This window comes from Grosmannia clavigera, assembly GCF_000143105.1.
Source record: "Grosmannia clavigera kw1407 unplaced genomic scaffold GCSC_89, whole genome shotgun sequence".
Classification (NCBI taxonomy): domain Eukaryota; kingdom Fungi; phylum Ascomycota; class Sordariomycetes; order Ophiostomatales; family Ophiostomataceae; genus Leptographium; species Leptographium clavigerum.
Genome location: NW_014040569.1, coordinates 647,381 through 662,764, shown reverse-complemented (window position 1 = coordinate 662,764; position 15,384 = coordinate 647,381). Strand labels below are relative to the sequence as shown.

Here is a 15,384-nt window from a genome sequence, read left to right as displayed (position 1 = left end):
GCACTTCACGATCTTCTCTCTTTTGGCTGCTCTTTGCTGAGCCGCCTAATATAAGCGACTCTCATACCCCGTGACCTGTGTAGCCCAGCGGTACCTGGGGCATGGCGTTGCCATGGGCATTGCTACTGTGACTTTGCACCACGCATTAGGTTCTGACTGCTCAGAAGGACGAAACATATTACAGTTGGCTGCCCTGGCGCACCATACACGGCCAGCGTCATCAGCTACCGCGTTATACAGTAATTGTTACAACAACCTGTATGGCAGGAGAAGTCATGTAGTCTTTACTAATGTAGGAGGGTGTTGGATAATCATAGGCCATGTACGGAGTAACATTGTGGGCGGGCCCTGATTAGTCAATCAGGGACCCACCCTTTGCGGAGTTTTTCTCTTTCTCCCAGTATAGCTGCATCTTCTCCCATGCTCCTAGGATTAACCAACCAATCTGCCAAGTCATTACGTTATCTATCAATTTTTCCATCTTGCGCTGTAAGTCCTTATTTTACACCTTCTGTAGTACAGTCTACTGGACAACACTAACACTAACGCATTAGAACTCTTCCAATTGCATTCACACCTTTGTTTGCTTCCCACGAAGCTTCCCCCCAAGAGATACAAACAATGTCCAACAATCCGAAGACGATGGATATTTCGCCTAATAGCAAATCGTCGAAGATGGCTATCCTGGCTATCACGAAAGCTAAGCACGAGACAGCCCGGCGAATTTCAAACGAAGTACGGAAGACATACGAAGCCCTGTCGCGCAACGTGGAGCCGGACGTGGAGCCAGACCAGGAGCAGGTGGAGCCAAACCCTCAAGCCAGCCTTCAACTGGCATCGCTAGGGGTTGAGCTGGCGTTAAAGGAAAAGGAAGCTATTCGATTAGAGCGAGATGTTGTTATCCAGGAGCAGGATGCTAGTCTACTGAAACACAAGTTGGCCAACAAACGGCTCCGAGACATAACCAGCGCTACTTATCTGCCGGAGACGACCTGTGGAAACAGCAGAAGGAGAAGATACGTTTTGACGATCCTGGAGTCGTACGCTTGCTAGAACCACGTGGTAATGGCCTCTCTGAATGTCTATTAGCTCTTTACAAAAAGTCCGATGGGCTCTCAAGGGTGGGAAGGCGGCCTTCACGTTGGCGCCACGATGCTCTTACCTACTACGCCGGCACAAGTGAACAAGCAGGGAAACAAGCACGCGGAGCCGTTTGGTGCCATATAAGCGGAATGTGGCATCCAGATAACGATGTCAAAGCTGCGCACATTGTACCCTTTTTTCTCGATGCGGCAGATATTGGCGAGATACTATTTGGCAGTCGAGCGGAATCACTTCACCGAGCAGGGAACGCACTTCTTATGTCGCACCGTATTAAGGGCTGGTTCGACAGCTATCAGCTCGTGGTTGTTCCATTTGACTCCAATGAATCACCAATCACTCGATGGCGGACAGACGTCCTTTCCTCCGACATCAACAACATGTATATTGGCAGCGAAAATTTTACATCCACAGACTTGAATGGAAAGGAGCTACAGTTCCTCAATGAGAAGCGTCCAGTCTCACGCTTCCTTTACTTCCATTTCATTATGACGCTTGTCCGCATTAAGGACACCCAACGTCGCGGATGGGAGGATATCTGGGCCCGATACTACGAGCAGCGCCCTTTTCCAACACCAGGAAACTATATGCGGAAAAGCATGTTACTCGCCCTTGCCACGCATTTTGAAACGGCTGACATGAATGTGGTTGATTCCTGGATCAAAGACCACGGCTTTGACACCCCTTTGAAGTTAACCGACGAAGAGGCTACAGAAGCGGCCCGCCGAGTGCATTTGGCTGTAGAAGATGCCATTGCTTGCGCTGAGAAGTCAGAAAGTCAAAGGGAGGAGCGCTCGGAGGAGAGTGGGGAGGAGAGATCAGAAGAGAGTTCAGAAGAGGATTTTTTGTAGTGGACACTGTGGTGATTGAGAGAGATGATGTCAGCCATCAAGGGGTCGTTTCTGATGTCTCTTTTCCAATCAAGTTTCTATATTGTTTAAGGAGCCTTAGAGAGCTTTTCATGGCTTGATGTTTTAAGTCGTGCGCCTACGCCTTACATCAAGCTTCGCACACAAACAATACTAGTCACGAAATTAATCCCCTGTAGGTCTCTTGATATTCTGCCTAGGTGCTAAGTAAATGTACTGCTCCCAAGGACTTGTGGACCGCCGATGACTGCAGCAGAATGTGCAGGATGCAGCCACCTAAGAAGCCGGTGGCACCGGTAAGGACGATGTCGAGGCAATGGGCTGTGTTAGCGGTTAGTCTCGCGGTTGCCCTCGTTGTCACGGCCTTCTCTTTCAGGATATCGTGCACCAGCTGCTTTAGTTTAGGCAACGCAGTGGCTTCAGGAGTCCAGTCGATATGTTCTGCAAGGCCTAGCGTATCGGTAGCATAATGTAGGTCTCCTGATCGATCTTTGCAGGTTGTAAAGCCGCTGACATTTTTATTGCTTAGTCTGTCGCCTCCCATCAAAACTAAGGGGACGATGTCCCTGACAGTACGGGGCCACGATAAAAGCAGGCGCCCGCCTGCAAGTTGTAACGAAAAGCATAGATTAAAAATATGTAGACGAAAAGCATGAAACCTGACACCACAGCAAACCATAGAGCTGTAGCGACTAAAGGGAAAGTTCAAAGTTGGCGTGCTTCAGTCCTGAAGCACTCACAGATGCTGAAAGACCAGAGAAATTCCCATCGCTGACAACACCATTCTCATTGCATATTGGCGCTCCGCAAGTGCCATCTGGGGGACAAATCCGCCCTTGCAATTGCCCGTAATACTGCCAAATGTAGCCAATGTGCTCTGTGCCTTCGACTCGGATAGATGTGCCAGCCACCACCCCTTCCAATACACCGGAAAATGGGCTGTCGAGGAAACAGGTATCATGTGTGAGATCGTCGTCCTCTGTCGCCAGACGGGTGAAACTAGAGGGAATATCTGGAGCAGTCTCGAATGGCTGGTTCTCAAACTCTACGTCCTTATTCAAGTCGACCAAAGCAATGTCTGTCCGCGGAATGTCCGCAGAAACTGTGCCAACGATCCGGCCCGTTTTAGGTGTCATTACAATGCCATTGTCAGCCATCCTATGGCTCGCAGCGGTCACGTAACCGTTGCCATTGTCATCTTTCACAAGTACCCCCAGTGTGCTCCTCGCAGTGCCGGTCCGCATCTCGCTGCAAACCAAAACTCCTGGACGGAAGACGCTGTATTCTGTGTCGTCAATGATCGCGGCGGTGGGCTGTGGCGTTATATCTCGTCTGGCCATTTGTTGCATTGAGTCCGGGTGGCGAAGGTCGCTGATATTGTTGTAGTAGACAAAACAGTCAGCGACACGACGGGGAAATGCCTCGCTGACTTTGCCAATATTCACTTCATCGGACAGAAAAATGTGAAAAAATCCGTAGAAGGTGAACATTACTTCTACCACAGAAACTCCAGGAATATCGGCATTGAAGTAGGCAATAATCCGGGCTGTCAGTTCGCGCAAATCGCGTTCCGAGATGGAGTATTTGTTCTTGAATGACTTCTCAGCGCAGATGTTGGTACGAGAAAGGCTGAACTCGGCCACGATGGGAAACAAATAGGCTTTCTCGCTACCGTGGTTCTCGCACATCTTGTAGGGTAATCCACCAATAGTCGCTGGCCACGGCGGACTTGGCAGTTGTTCCACTCCAAATACCAAATGGGAATTGTTGCGCATCGTCACAGCTGTTGTGGTGGATCTCTAAGATCAAAATTCCAGTCAAATTTCCTGCAGTGCCATGGCTCTGGAGGTGTAGCTGTGGATACCAAACGATATCCTACCAGATCCTGTGATGAGGGTTTGAAAGCTGTATTTCAAGGGAGTCGGCCATGTTGGTTCTTCGCTGGCTGGAAAAAGGGCAGAAGAGAGGAAGGAATTGCAAATAAAGTACGTGATAATAAGGGAGGAGTAAAGGGGAGAAGCAAACAAAGAAATAGAAGAAAGGACCGATACCTTGTTTTTGTTACACGGTCAAGCTTCCTAAACAGGAAATTACTAAACATATGGGCCACGCAATCTAGGCAGAAAATTTGGCGGCTACTATTTGTACGGATCTGTATCACAGCGAGAATGATGGAATGACGACCCGTCTTAATAAGCAGATTTCAACGCTGTCAGAAAACAACAAGCATGGCTAATTGTCTTGCGGCGACTTATAGCGCCCCGATGAGTAGTGTACATGAGTGACATATAAACTGAGCGTCTAGCAAATGTGCTTTTAGCACGGCCATAATGATTAAGCCGCCGTCACCGTCAGTCTCGTCACGTCATCTTCGTTCTCCTCACCATAGGTAGGCTGTGGTTCCAGCCGTGTGGTCGTTCTCCTCCTCTATCTGGTACTGATAGAGTGCGGATAAGCGTTGTATAGCTAGTAATAAATACAACGCGCCCGTTCTATACGGGCTCTTTGTTAGTAGAAGAACGCCGGATGGGAACAAACATGAATACAAGGACTTTATGTAGTTAGGCACCCTAGGGCGTCGAAAGGACAGCGTTTTGTACTTAGTAAAGATGCAATGTGCAACCCCAAGGTAAGTATTCTGTTAGCTACAGTCAGCTTCTTTGACCACCGCCCCTGTGTCATGGTAGAAGCTTATTGATACCCTTCCGGATCGGAAATCGCCTTCGCTGATCCGTAGTATATACAGATCTCGAAGGGTCCGTTAGTCAGACGAAGAAGTGTGCCGGCGTCAACGATTTGATGCGGTTTGACGCTTATCTCCTTGCCATTTTTACCTTTCATCCTGTACTGTTTGTCCGACTCGTGGCGGCCAAAGCCACCGGCTACAAGAACATCATTTCTTCTGGACACGGTTCACGTCCACCGTTCGCTGGCGCTGCAGCCACGGCTGGGTCGTGCGTTCCACCATCCATTGTGTGACCGGCGAGGGCCTCAACGTTCTCGTCTAATGCATTCAGAGCCGCACTGCTGTGGTGGGTCGGCACGATCGCGTTGGCAAGTATCCGTCCGTACCGACCGAGAAGCTCCAGAGTCACCGCATCCAATGGCTCTCTGTTGTCTTTGTTCCACACTCCAGAGTTGCTTCTACCTGTGGCCCTTGCAAGGGCCACCTTGTCTACCCCGCCCAGGTCGCTAACACGAAGTTAGGTAGTGTAGCCGTCCGGCATCCCCGTACGCCTAGTAGATGTGGTCTTGTATCGACGCGGCGCTGGATTTATGCCTGGATCGCTACATAGCAGCGACTCCAGTCTTCGGGTCGTAATCTAGAATACCTTCTGTCTTCGCGACCGTCTGAAATAGCGGTGTCGCCTCTTCGGGGCCGCCGCTGGTAGAGAACCTCAGCAACACGAATGCAGCCGCCAAAAACATGCCACCAGTGTCACTTGTTTCTGTCTTGCTGTTGGCTTTACACAGGCGCTCTGGTATGTTCGTATACATTTTCGTTTGTCGAATCTAGCAATGCCTGTTTCAAATCAGGTTTCCGCTGCACTTGTCGGAGAAGCTCGACAAAAGCAATCCTTGATGGCGTCTTGCTCGTGGTCGTCTGTGGCCAGCCATTCGCCCGCGCGTGCAACAGTGACTTTATAAACTCAGCACCTGTACGTGACTGTTATTATTCGTGGACATCTGAGGGCCCTCTTCCCAAAGCCACCAACAGCTATTTGTGTTGGAGGGAACAAGGCACACTCAAATTCTGTATCTAGCCATGTCAGTAGGTCAACAGTCGTTTAAAGGTCAGGTAACCGGCCACCTTCGCCACGTTGTCGACTTTTCCCTCAAATTGGTCTACGCACTATATCTTGTCGTACATTGGGGTGTCCATGTGTAACTGCGTAAGCTCTTTACGGACAATCTTTTCCTCGTCAATGGCGCTCCATGACGGCACGCCGCGACGCCACGGATGCAGGCCGCTTTCTGTAATGACGTAGCCATAGTTGAATGTGCTTAATCCTACTCATGAACTTTTATTCCTATACTTCTGACCTTGAACTAAGCAGTTCCTGACTCTAGGCCTAGAATACTGCGACCAATCTGGCCGGCTTTAGTCACCATGAAGAGCGACGGCTTCTGCTCGGACACATTCGGATTCACCTCCAGGTAGATCACGCATTCATCCACCCGCAGCCACGCCTACATGTCCCATTTCTGCGCCGTCGGCATGTTGCCCGCCTCCGTCACCGCGTGGTGGAAGATGGAGCTGGTGCACTCGTTGACCACGCCGTCGGCGTCGATCTTCCCCAGACTGCTCTACTACTAGTGCCTTTCTTCTGCCCTCTTTCTCTCATTGAAAAGGCCGTACTGCCCAATACCTCCATCCTGGGCATTTGCAAAGATGAGATATGTCTTTTATCCCACTTTTGTCCACAAATCTGCCACCTCCATGGCCAGAAGTCTGGGTCTCGTCCACCCTTTACTTCGGCTATGTCGTGTCACAGTACCCAATCTCGGTGCTGTTGCAGAAGCTTCCAATCGGTCTCTACTTTGGCGTCATGATCAGGCTCTGGGGCCTTTGCTGCACCTTTACCGTCAACACCGACATCTTTGTCGGCCAGTACTGGACCCGCCGCAAACAGCCCCTGCGCGCCTGCATCTGGTTGGGGGGCGCACCTCTCGGCGGCTCCATCATCGACGGCCTTGCCTCCATCACCTCGCCCAGCTTGGGTGGCGGCAAGTATGTCACGTGGCAGGTCCTCTACCTCGTCTAGAGGGTCATCACCATCGCCTGGGCCGTCCCGCTTTTCTTCGTCCTGTTCAGCTTGCCTATACCTGGTTCCTTAGCCAGCGCGAGCGCAAGATTGCTGTGATTCTGGTGAGTTCTACCGTGCTTACACACTCGGATCTTCCTCTACAAAGGCAGCCTCTGATAATATAGGTAATCAGCAACCACACCGGCATCGCGAACCGCAATCATCGCACGTACCAGGTCCGGGACTGCTTATAAGACATTCAGTGTTGGATGTGTTAGTTCGACAACATAGTCGTGGATGGCCTCGGCTATGACGACCACCAGTCCACCCAGGCTTTTTTTTGGTGGAGATGCTGCTCAGCTTTTCTCCCTCATTGCAGCGTGAGAACTTCCCACCGAAGATCTGCATAAACGACAAGATGGCTTGTACATTATGTTTATGAACACCGTACTGTACATCATAGTCATGTCTTTAATGTCCTCCAACGTCCGTCGCCGGTTCCTCCTTCTGTCTTCTGTACCAGCCTAACGAAACGTTACAACCAGGTTGGCGGTTTCACAAACCTTCATGGTCTTCGTGGGCTATGCAGCGGGCCAGATCAATGGCCACAATTATCCTCACAAGTGAGATCCCGATCTATCATACGGGATTGCATGCCTTTTTTGTCTCAATTGCCCTTGTAACAGTCTTCCAAGCCGTTCTTGTGTGCATGAACGAGTATTGCTTGGATAGTGCTTACATTTTCCGCGATCATTCATCAACTCTCCATGGGCTCTACTTGCACGGAAAAAACTTTGCAGAAGCAGGATATCGGCAGCTATTGGTACAGGAGCAAGCCGATGCTACTTCTTCTTTGATATTACAAACAAGGAACAGCCAGGCTTCCGATACATGTACTAGTCACTACGAACTATCATTGCATCAGAATAGACAGAATAAACTAGCGAGCTAACACCTCTTTGTAGGAGTTGTGCTAATGGTGTCTTGCTGTCCATCCGTAGTTTCTTGAATTTCTTGAACTCTTTGGCAATACTTTGCGATAGTATATACCCTGTCAATACAGCTGTATATGTAGAAAATTGGTCTAAACTTGGAAGCGCGAAACCATACACATTTGACAAAAGCAGCGCCTTAACTGTACCAAGGAAAACCTGACCATTGCCATTGGAACCAAATAAGACGGTTCAGGTCCAGGGTCGATTAGCATGGCTTTCTTGTCGCTACCTGCTCTTTATGGTTGCCGTAGGGGCATAAGTCTAGACCTGTCTTCAGTAGCGGCTGGTCTCGAGAGGCGGCAGCAAGGGTGATTGCAGCTGCAGCAAATGTACGTGTTAAGTAATCACAAGTCATGTGACATACGGGTGAGCCCTGATTGGTCAATCAGGGCTCCACCCTATGCAGAGTTTTATCCCTCTAGAATAGCTGCATCTTCTCCTCTACTCTCTTTAGTAATACAACCAACCCTTTATGCTAAGTAAGCAGTGATTTGAAAGTACGAGCCGTCGTTGCCACACCACTACTGGTATCACTGATAACGGAAGTGAATGTCGCAACACCGACGGCGACCATGACCACAATGGCCACGACAGTCACGATGGCTACGGTAGCCGCCAATGGCTGAATTCTCGTGCACGTAATAATCTATCCTAGCGTCGAGGGGGGGAGCAACCAATCAAGCGAGCTGGGCGATGGCGTAGGCATTAACGGCCTCAGAGATACTGTGGCTCGTGACGTGGAAAAGAAGTCGCAGTAGTGGCAGGCTGCTTCGATGCTCGCGGCCACGCCTGGCGTGCCATCGCTGCCTGAAACTTTAATTGCTTACATTCGTTGCCGCTGAAAGGGAGAATATTCATGGCGAAACCTGCTGCGAGGACTGGTTCGACGGCGGGTCCGTTCGATTCGCAACACTAAGTCGGTCGACGACGGAGCAGAGATTGGGATAGTCACGGTCACAGCACATGCACGTAATCAATATTTAGCTTCGCTGTTTAAAAGCAAGGAAACCCTACAAACGTCAGTTATCCATCGGTAAGGAGCACGACTCAAGTAGCTTAACCACGGCCTTTCCTCTCCAGGTAGCAGCAGCCCATGACAGCGGCGTCCGGCCGTTGTTATCTCTTGAATCGGCCTCGACGTTGTTTTGAAGCAGTAGCTTAACTATGGCCTCGCTTCCCTTTTCAGCAGCCCATGACAGCGGCGCCCAGCCGTTGTTATATCTTGAATCGGCCTCGACGTTGTTTTGAAGCAGTAGCTTAACCACGGCCTCGCTTTTCCAGGCAGCAGCAGCCCATGACAGCGGCGTCCGGCCGTTGTTATCTCTTGAATCGGCCTCGACGTTATTTTGAAGCAGTAGCTTAACCACGGCCTCGCTTTTCCGGCCCGAGCCAGCAGCCCACGACAGCGGCGTCCGGCCGTTGTTATCTCTTGAATCGGCCTCGACGTTGTTTTGAAGCAGTAGCTTAACCACAGCCTCGCTTCCCTCTTCAGCAGCCCACGACAGCGGCGTCTGGCCGTTGTTATCTCTTGAATCGGCCTTGACCTTGTTTACAAGCAGTAGCTCTACCACTGCCTTGTGTCCCTCTCCGGCAGCCCATGACAGTGGAGTCCGGCCTTTATAATCCCTTAAGTCGACCTTGACATTTTTTGTAAACATTGGTTGCTTGAGAATAGCTTTGAGTCTCCATTTCATAGACTGTGATGGCGGTGTCCGACCATTGCTGTCCTTTAACTCGGATCTAACGCCACTCGTAAGCAGTAGCTTAACCACAGCCTCGCTTCCCTCTTCAGCAGCCCATGACAGTGGCGTCCGGCCGTAGTTGTCCCTCATGTTTATTTCTGTGCTGTTAAAATTTCGCAAAACAGTTTGCAGAAGATTGGGAAATCGAAGTCTGCAAGCAATATGAAGGGGGCTTGTCTTGTCCCACCGAGACCAAGGATCGCAGAGCCGTTGATAAAGAAACAAAATGTTTCTAAGTGGCGAGAAGAAAACATCCCATATCTCTTGTTGTTGAACGCCGTCGAAAGCGGTATTCCGGGTGTGTGTCGGCCAAGAGTGTAAAGCATAAGTCAAAAACGGGAACTGGAACTCCATTTCGCCGACTGACTGGCTTCTATTTGAACTATCGGTTATCTCTTCTATTGTCAAGTAGCGCATGCATGTTTTTGATAGCCAATAGTGTGCTTTTCCAATTGCTATATCCCTTGACTCGGAGCTTTCGTCCAAATCTTGTAGAAGTTGTAGGCCACCTTTGAGGAAAAAGTCTTTGACGGACTGGTGGATAAACTGCACAGTATTGGACGAGGCATCGGTCCCAGCAAGGCCACAGCTTAACGAACGAACCCGAGTCGCTAGTTCTTCATCGTCGCTTTCAAGACCTTCCGAGTCCTGGTATTCCCGTAGTGAGTTGCCAGGGCAATCGGGATCGAGAGCCATGGCCCATCGTAGCTCGACAAATGACAAAGGCCTCGCGGCAAGGCATACCCATTGAATCAATTTAATGGAAGCTGGCTTACTTCTCATTTGTTTGACAAGTTCTTTGTACAGCTCATGAAGGGTTTGAGGGACAGACAGCAACGTTTGCTGAATCTCTGATGGTGGGGCAGCATTTCGCTCACGGTCTTGTACGAGCTTGACGACTAGGCGCGCCCAGAGGAACACACCAGAGGCATGATTCATGATATATTCAGATGCAACCGGACTGCTGGGAAGGTTCTGTCTAACGTAGGTCGCAATATCAGACGCGTTGTTTTCTTCTGGGGATACTTCGTAGCCACCTTTCATATTTTGTATCGGATAAGGTCGACAAGAGAAGCAGACGCGGAATCGTTGGCTGTTAGGAGAAGTCGAGAGAGTGCTGCATAACAATGCAAATTTCTCGATGAGTTCTTTAGCGTCTTTTTTTCCGCACTCGTCTAAGGCATCGACGAATAGCCAGACGGAGCGGGTTTCGAGGATCTTCTGAAGTGCCGGCGTGAAGTATTTCCAGAGTTCATTTTCCTGCCATTGCCACTTTTCGTCTGGTTCTCCAACCTCGGAAAGCTTCTTCTCAAATGCTACAACAAGATCAGAGAGTGCGACTGGCTCGTTCCTTAGGACCTGATGGACAAGAGAACGGAAGAAGCCGAGTGGGGTCTTTTGGAGATTGTTGCCACGAGCGTGGAAGAAAAAGGATAGGATGAGATCGCTGCGTCGAACTCTGTCAGGTAACTGGCTTAGGATGAACTTGAGCAGTGTCGACTTTCCCGAGCCAGGCTTTCCCTTGATCCAAAACAGTTTTTTGTTGTTGGTTGTGCTCCATTCGATGTAGTCTTTGTGTTCTAGTAACCATTGACCTGTCCCCTTAACAACCTCTTCGATAGAGTAGAAGCGACTCTCCATATCTAGAAATGCCAACGACTTCAGACATTCGTTTTCCATTTGGTGCAGTTTTACTGGTAAAGGGCCTGCTTCTCGTTAACATAATCGTTATATATGTAAATTGTAAAAAGACTTACATACTTTGGGCTAAGCACGCCCGCTGAACAAGCCGGTCGATTAACCGGGAAACCTTGTCAAATTCTGGATCATTCGGGTAGAATTTTACCATCTCCGAGTGTGTTCGGGAAATCGGACAAATGTGATCATCTCCAACCTCCCATCGTCGACAATGCATAGCGGAACCCTTCGATACAAAGACGGTCTCCGGGCCGTCCATCGTCCACGCACCATTTTGGTCCTGCTTGTTTGTAAGAACTTTCTCTTTCAAACACAGTATACCACGGTTGCTAAAATACCTGTCTGGGTGTCTTCGACAAAATCGTCTCGTAAAAACAAAAAATCTCGGATTTTCCCTCACCCCCGAGCGCTGTTTCAAAGTCGGCTTGCTGTCGCCTCAAGAAGTCTGCATCTCTTCCGATCGACTCAAGGAGGTGTCGGTTTGGTGCATCCTTAACCATTGGTACTAAGAAACTAGTATCCAAGCCTTCATTTGGGACACCGAAGAAGATGATGCCATACACTGCGCGAATGAGCTTCTGGTGTTCTGTCTTTGTGGATTCAGAGAGTGATATAAGGGCCTGCCGCTTTGTGAGATTGTTGAGTAGTAAATGGCATTGGGAGTATGACCTTACCTGTTTAACAACAAGCCCTCCCATGCTGTGGGCCAGGATTATGATCGGTCGGGGGCTTTGAGCGTCAGCCAAGCTCAAGAAGCTGCTACTAAAAGCTATTCCAAGGTCAATCAGGCCTTGGTTGTTGATGCTATTTGCCAGACGTGAGTTGTAGCCAAAAATCATTACACGCGTAGAGGAGTTATCGAATGGCAGCGCATCCCGGAGCCACATGTGCTCTCCGTCCTTGCTTTTGAACGATCCGAACGCATGTCCACCAATTCCAGATATTGCAATCAGGCTAGATTGAATATCAGTAAACTAAGTTGTCATAAGATGGAGGGGGGTCCTCTTACTCGGCCTTGTGATTTTCTGGGTCAGGACTGTAGAGAGTTGTTACTCCACCAAAGTCACTATCCAGCGTTAGGTATCTCTTTGGTGCGAATTCCAGATTCTTATTGCCAAGCGGTTGAGGAGTGTTGTGAAAGGAGATCGTAGCTGTCTGCGAGCGACCGTTGATCTCGTTGGCCAGAGATTGGACAGTTGGCTCTGTAGAGCGGTATTTTTTTCAAGAAATTCTCGTAGCTTTGTCTCATCCCATTCCTTGGGTACACCACGTACGCGGAAAGTCAACTTTTTCTCCGGTGGGTGGGCTTCGGTGTGCAGAGACGAAGACGGAGACTCGGCCATGATAGTCGCCATGCTGTACCTATCGCTAGGACGAGTATACAGAGCACTCAGTAGTCGTACACTGATTTGGATTTTCAAAAATGGGTTGAAATTGCATAGAGACAAAGAGAAGCGATGGGGAGGTGGAAAGAGGGGATGAAGGAGGGGCTGTTTCTCTCCGCTGACGATATGATCACGGCCAGATAGGCTTCCGGTTTTCATTCGTGTTTCTGTCCAATGGTATAGCCCATCCGTGTGCGGCTCGGATTGGGCAAAAATGTCGCAGCCATGCTGATGCCAAGTCGACGGAACAGCTGACACGCTGTATCGATACGTCAGCGTTCGGGAAACGAGGCGAGCGGAACGATTTTGACAGGCTGTCAAGCAACTAGCGCTTATATGCAAGCAGCAGCCATGTATTCCCCCAGGTTATGATCAAGTTCGCTGGGGGATAACAAGTACAGGTGCTATTGGCCAACCTAGCAGCGTGCATTAGTTCGGTATCAATTTGGCTTAAGGCATGAAGATGTGATCTGTATACTTGTCATTGAATTGGAAAACAGGTGGAGGGACTCGATTACGGCTTCGTGGGCATCTGATGAAATATTATGGATGGAGGATCACGTAGTTGGGTTTAAGTGCATCACATGCAGTCCTGACAATAAGATGCAAGGCAATGTGTGATTATTAAGTTTTTCTTTTTCTTTTTCTTGAATATCACAATTTCACCGTCGTTACTACACATTGCCTACACCCCCACTCTAGTATCTCAAAGGATCGAAGGATGCAACCGTGTTTTGGCTGGACGCCCACCATGGAATGCTGGTATGTTCCCCTGTTGGTTTAAGAGTACGCTGCTAGCCAAAGTGTACTTCAACAGGCAGACCATTAATGTGCCAATGCCCCGTACTGTTTAACAAAAGCGGTGTCCCCCGAGGGTTACACCGTAGACGATGAACATTTCTCGGATATCCACTGTATACCCGAAAACCACGCTAAGTCGACTAAGCCCCATTTTGCGCATTTTTCCAGCCTTACATCTCCCTCAATGCCTCTTTCTGCCCAGAATGACAGCTCCGCCCCAACCGACGGCGATTCTGCGCGGCCACCGCACACAGGTACATGCAGCTGCGTTTGTGCGAGTGGGCTCGGGCAGCGATGATGCCAGCAGCAGCTTAGATGGTCGTCTAGAAGACCGTCTGGCCACGGGCGACGCCGACGGATTTGTCGTGCTCTGGGACCTCGCCATCGTGCGGCCGCGGGCCGTCTGGCGTGCCCACCAGAACAGCATCCTGGGGCTGGCCGGCTGGCGCGGCGACGGTGGTGACTGCCAGGTCGTCACGCATGGCCGGGACCACAAGCTGGTGGTGTGGCAGCTGGGCGCGGCCGGCGAGGCGCGGCTCAGCACGGCGCTCCCTCTAGAGGACGGCACAGACAGCGGCAGCCAGCAGCAGCAGCGACCTGTTCCGTGGATGGTGCACGTGCTCGAGGTCAACACGATGAACTTTTGCGCGTTTGCGTGGACGGTGTCGGCCGAAACGCAGGGCGAGACGACGATCCAACGGTTTGTGGCCGTGCCCAACACTTTGGCTTTAGAGGCCGTATGTTTTTCTCTGCCTCATCAACTTTTGTATGTCTCTTGTTTCTGACAAGGCCAGGTCGACATCTTCCAGCTGCCGTTGCAACAGCGCATCAACACGGTCAAGGCTGGCGCCAAGGACGGCATGCTCATGGCCCTGTCCCTGTTCTACAGCAGCAGCACTCTGGTGCTCATAGCGGCCTTTGAGAACGGTGCAGCCGTCTTGGCCACGCTGGACGACGGTGCCTCGGGGTCAGCCACGGTGCGGTATCGTGCACAGCCACACACGCAGCCGATCTTGTCCCTCGACGTGGCGCCAGACCAGTCGTACTTTCTGACATCGGGCGCTGACGGCATCGTTGCCAAGCATCCTATCTCGGTCGGATCGCCCGTCACAGTTGCTGCAGCCCCGGCAGCCCCGCAGAAGCGCGAGCCGGCCAGTGCAGACACGGCAGCTGTGTCCCCTGCTCGACCAGTGTCGCTGCTGTCGGCCGCCTTGGCAAAGGAGGCCGCCCAGTCGACGACGGCTTCTACGGGCGCTCGAAATCCATCGAGACCACCGCCGCCACCGCTCGAGCCGGAGACGCAACCACTCAAGATCATCGACACCAAGCACGCCGGCCAGCAGGGCCTGCGCATCCGCCAGGATGGACGGATCTTCGCCACGGCCGGCTGGGACGGACGGGCTCGCGTGTACTCGGCCAAGACGATGAAGGAGGTGGCCGTGCTCAAGTGGCACCAGACGGGCTGCTTTGCCGTGGCCTTTGCGCCGCTAGCCGGTGGCAGCGGATACAACAGCAATACGGACGAGACAAGCGTGGCAAAGACGACCCGTGGCCAAGGGGGCGGCTCGCGTGAGATCAGCGTCAAGGAGCGCCGGCTACGACACGCAGCCACGGCACACTGGCTGGCAGTCGGCAGCAAAGACGGCAAGGTCAGCCTGTGGGACATTTTCTGACGAGACGACGGCGAAAGAAAAGAGAAACACGATTATTCATTTATTTGGAAGAGGTGGCTGCATCTAGGAACAATCAGGCCTTGCAACAGGCTGCTACTGGATACCGATCATTAGCTCATCTTCCAGGCTATATGGGTTATGCACATATGCTTGTATGCATCACACTGAGAAGCCAAGGCAAATGGTATAGATGGCCACTGCCAAGATTCTCTTGTGGAAAGGGCGGACTCTGCTACTCGTCCACGTAAAACGTTTGACGAGTGGTAAGATACAGGACACGTCCAAGGAAGTCCACCAATAAAGTGCCTGCTTCACTGGACTTGGCCGAGATGTAAGGCGCCTATGCAGCGGCACGTAGCAGTTGCTGGCAAC

The 15,384-nt window shown here is 50.9% G+C and overlaps 5 protein-coding genes across 5 annotated transcripts; 2 read left to right on the top strand and 3 right to left on the bottom strand.

The window, feature by feature from the left end:
- Positions 1-621: 621 nt before the first annotated feature.
- On the top strand, positions 622-1,952 carry CMQ_5540 (uncharacterized protein; the record flags this gene model as incomplete). Its single annotated transcript, XM_014313127.1, has 2 exons — positions 622-1,040; positions 1,322-1,952. The coding sequence occupies 2 exons, from the start codon at positions 622-624 to the stop codon at positions 1,950-1,952; spliced, it is 1,050 nt and encodes a 349-aa protein (XP_014168602.1).
- Positions 1,953-2,662: 710 nt separating this feature from the next.
- On the bottom strand, positions 2,663-3,658 carry CMQ_5599 (uncharacterized protein; the record flags this gene model as incomplete). Its single annotated transcript, XM_014313186.1, has 1 exon — positions 2,663-3,658. One exon carries the CDS (start codon positions 3,656-3,658, stop codon positions 2,663-2,665), a length of 996 nt encoding a protein of 331 aa, XP_014168661.1.
- A 1,194-nt stretch (positions 3,659-4,852) lies between these two features.
- On the bottom strand, positions 4,853-7,287 carry CMQ_5674 (uncharacterized protein; the record flags this gene model as incomplete). Its single annotated transcript, XM_014313261.1, has 5 exons — positions 4,853-5,162; positions 5,825-5,945; positions 6,556-6,791; positions 6,952-6,962; positions 7,282-7,287. 5 exons carry the CDS (start codon positions 7,285-7,287, stop codon positions 4,853-4,855), a joined length of 684 nt encoding a protein of 227 aa, XP_014168736.1.
- A 1,445-nt stretch (positions 7,288-8,732) lies between these two features.
- CMQ_5737 (ankyrin repeat-containing protein) lies at positions 8,733-9,371 on the bottom strand (the record flags this gene model as incomplete). Its single annotated transcript, XM_014313324.1, has 1 exon — positions 8,733-9,371. The coding sequence occupies one exon, from the start codon at positions 9,369-9,371 to the stop codon at positions 8,733-8,735; it is 639 nt and encodes a 212-aa protein (XP_014168799.1).
- A 4,171-nt stretch (positions 9,372-13,542) lies between these two features.
- Positions 13,543-15,012, top strand: CMQ_5660 (WD repeat protein; the record flags this gene model as incomplete). Its single annotated transcript, XM_014313247.1, has 2 exons — positions 13,543-14,076; positions 14,134-15,012. 2 exons carry the CDS (start codon positions 13,543-13,545, stop codon positions 15,010-15,012), a joined length of 1,413 nt encoding a protein of 470 aa, XP_014168722.1.
- Positions 15,013-15,384: the final 372 nt, after the last annotated feature.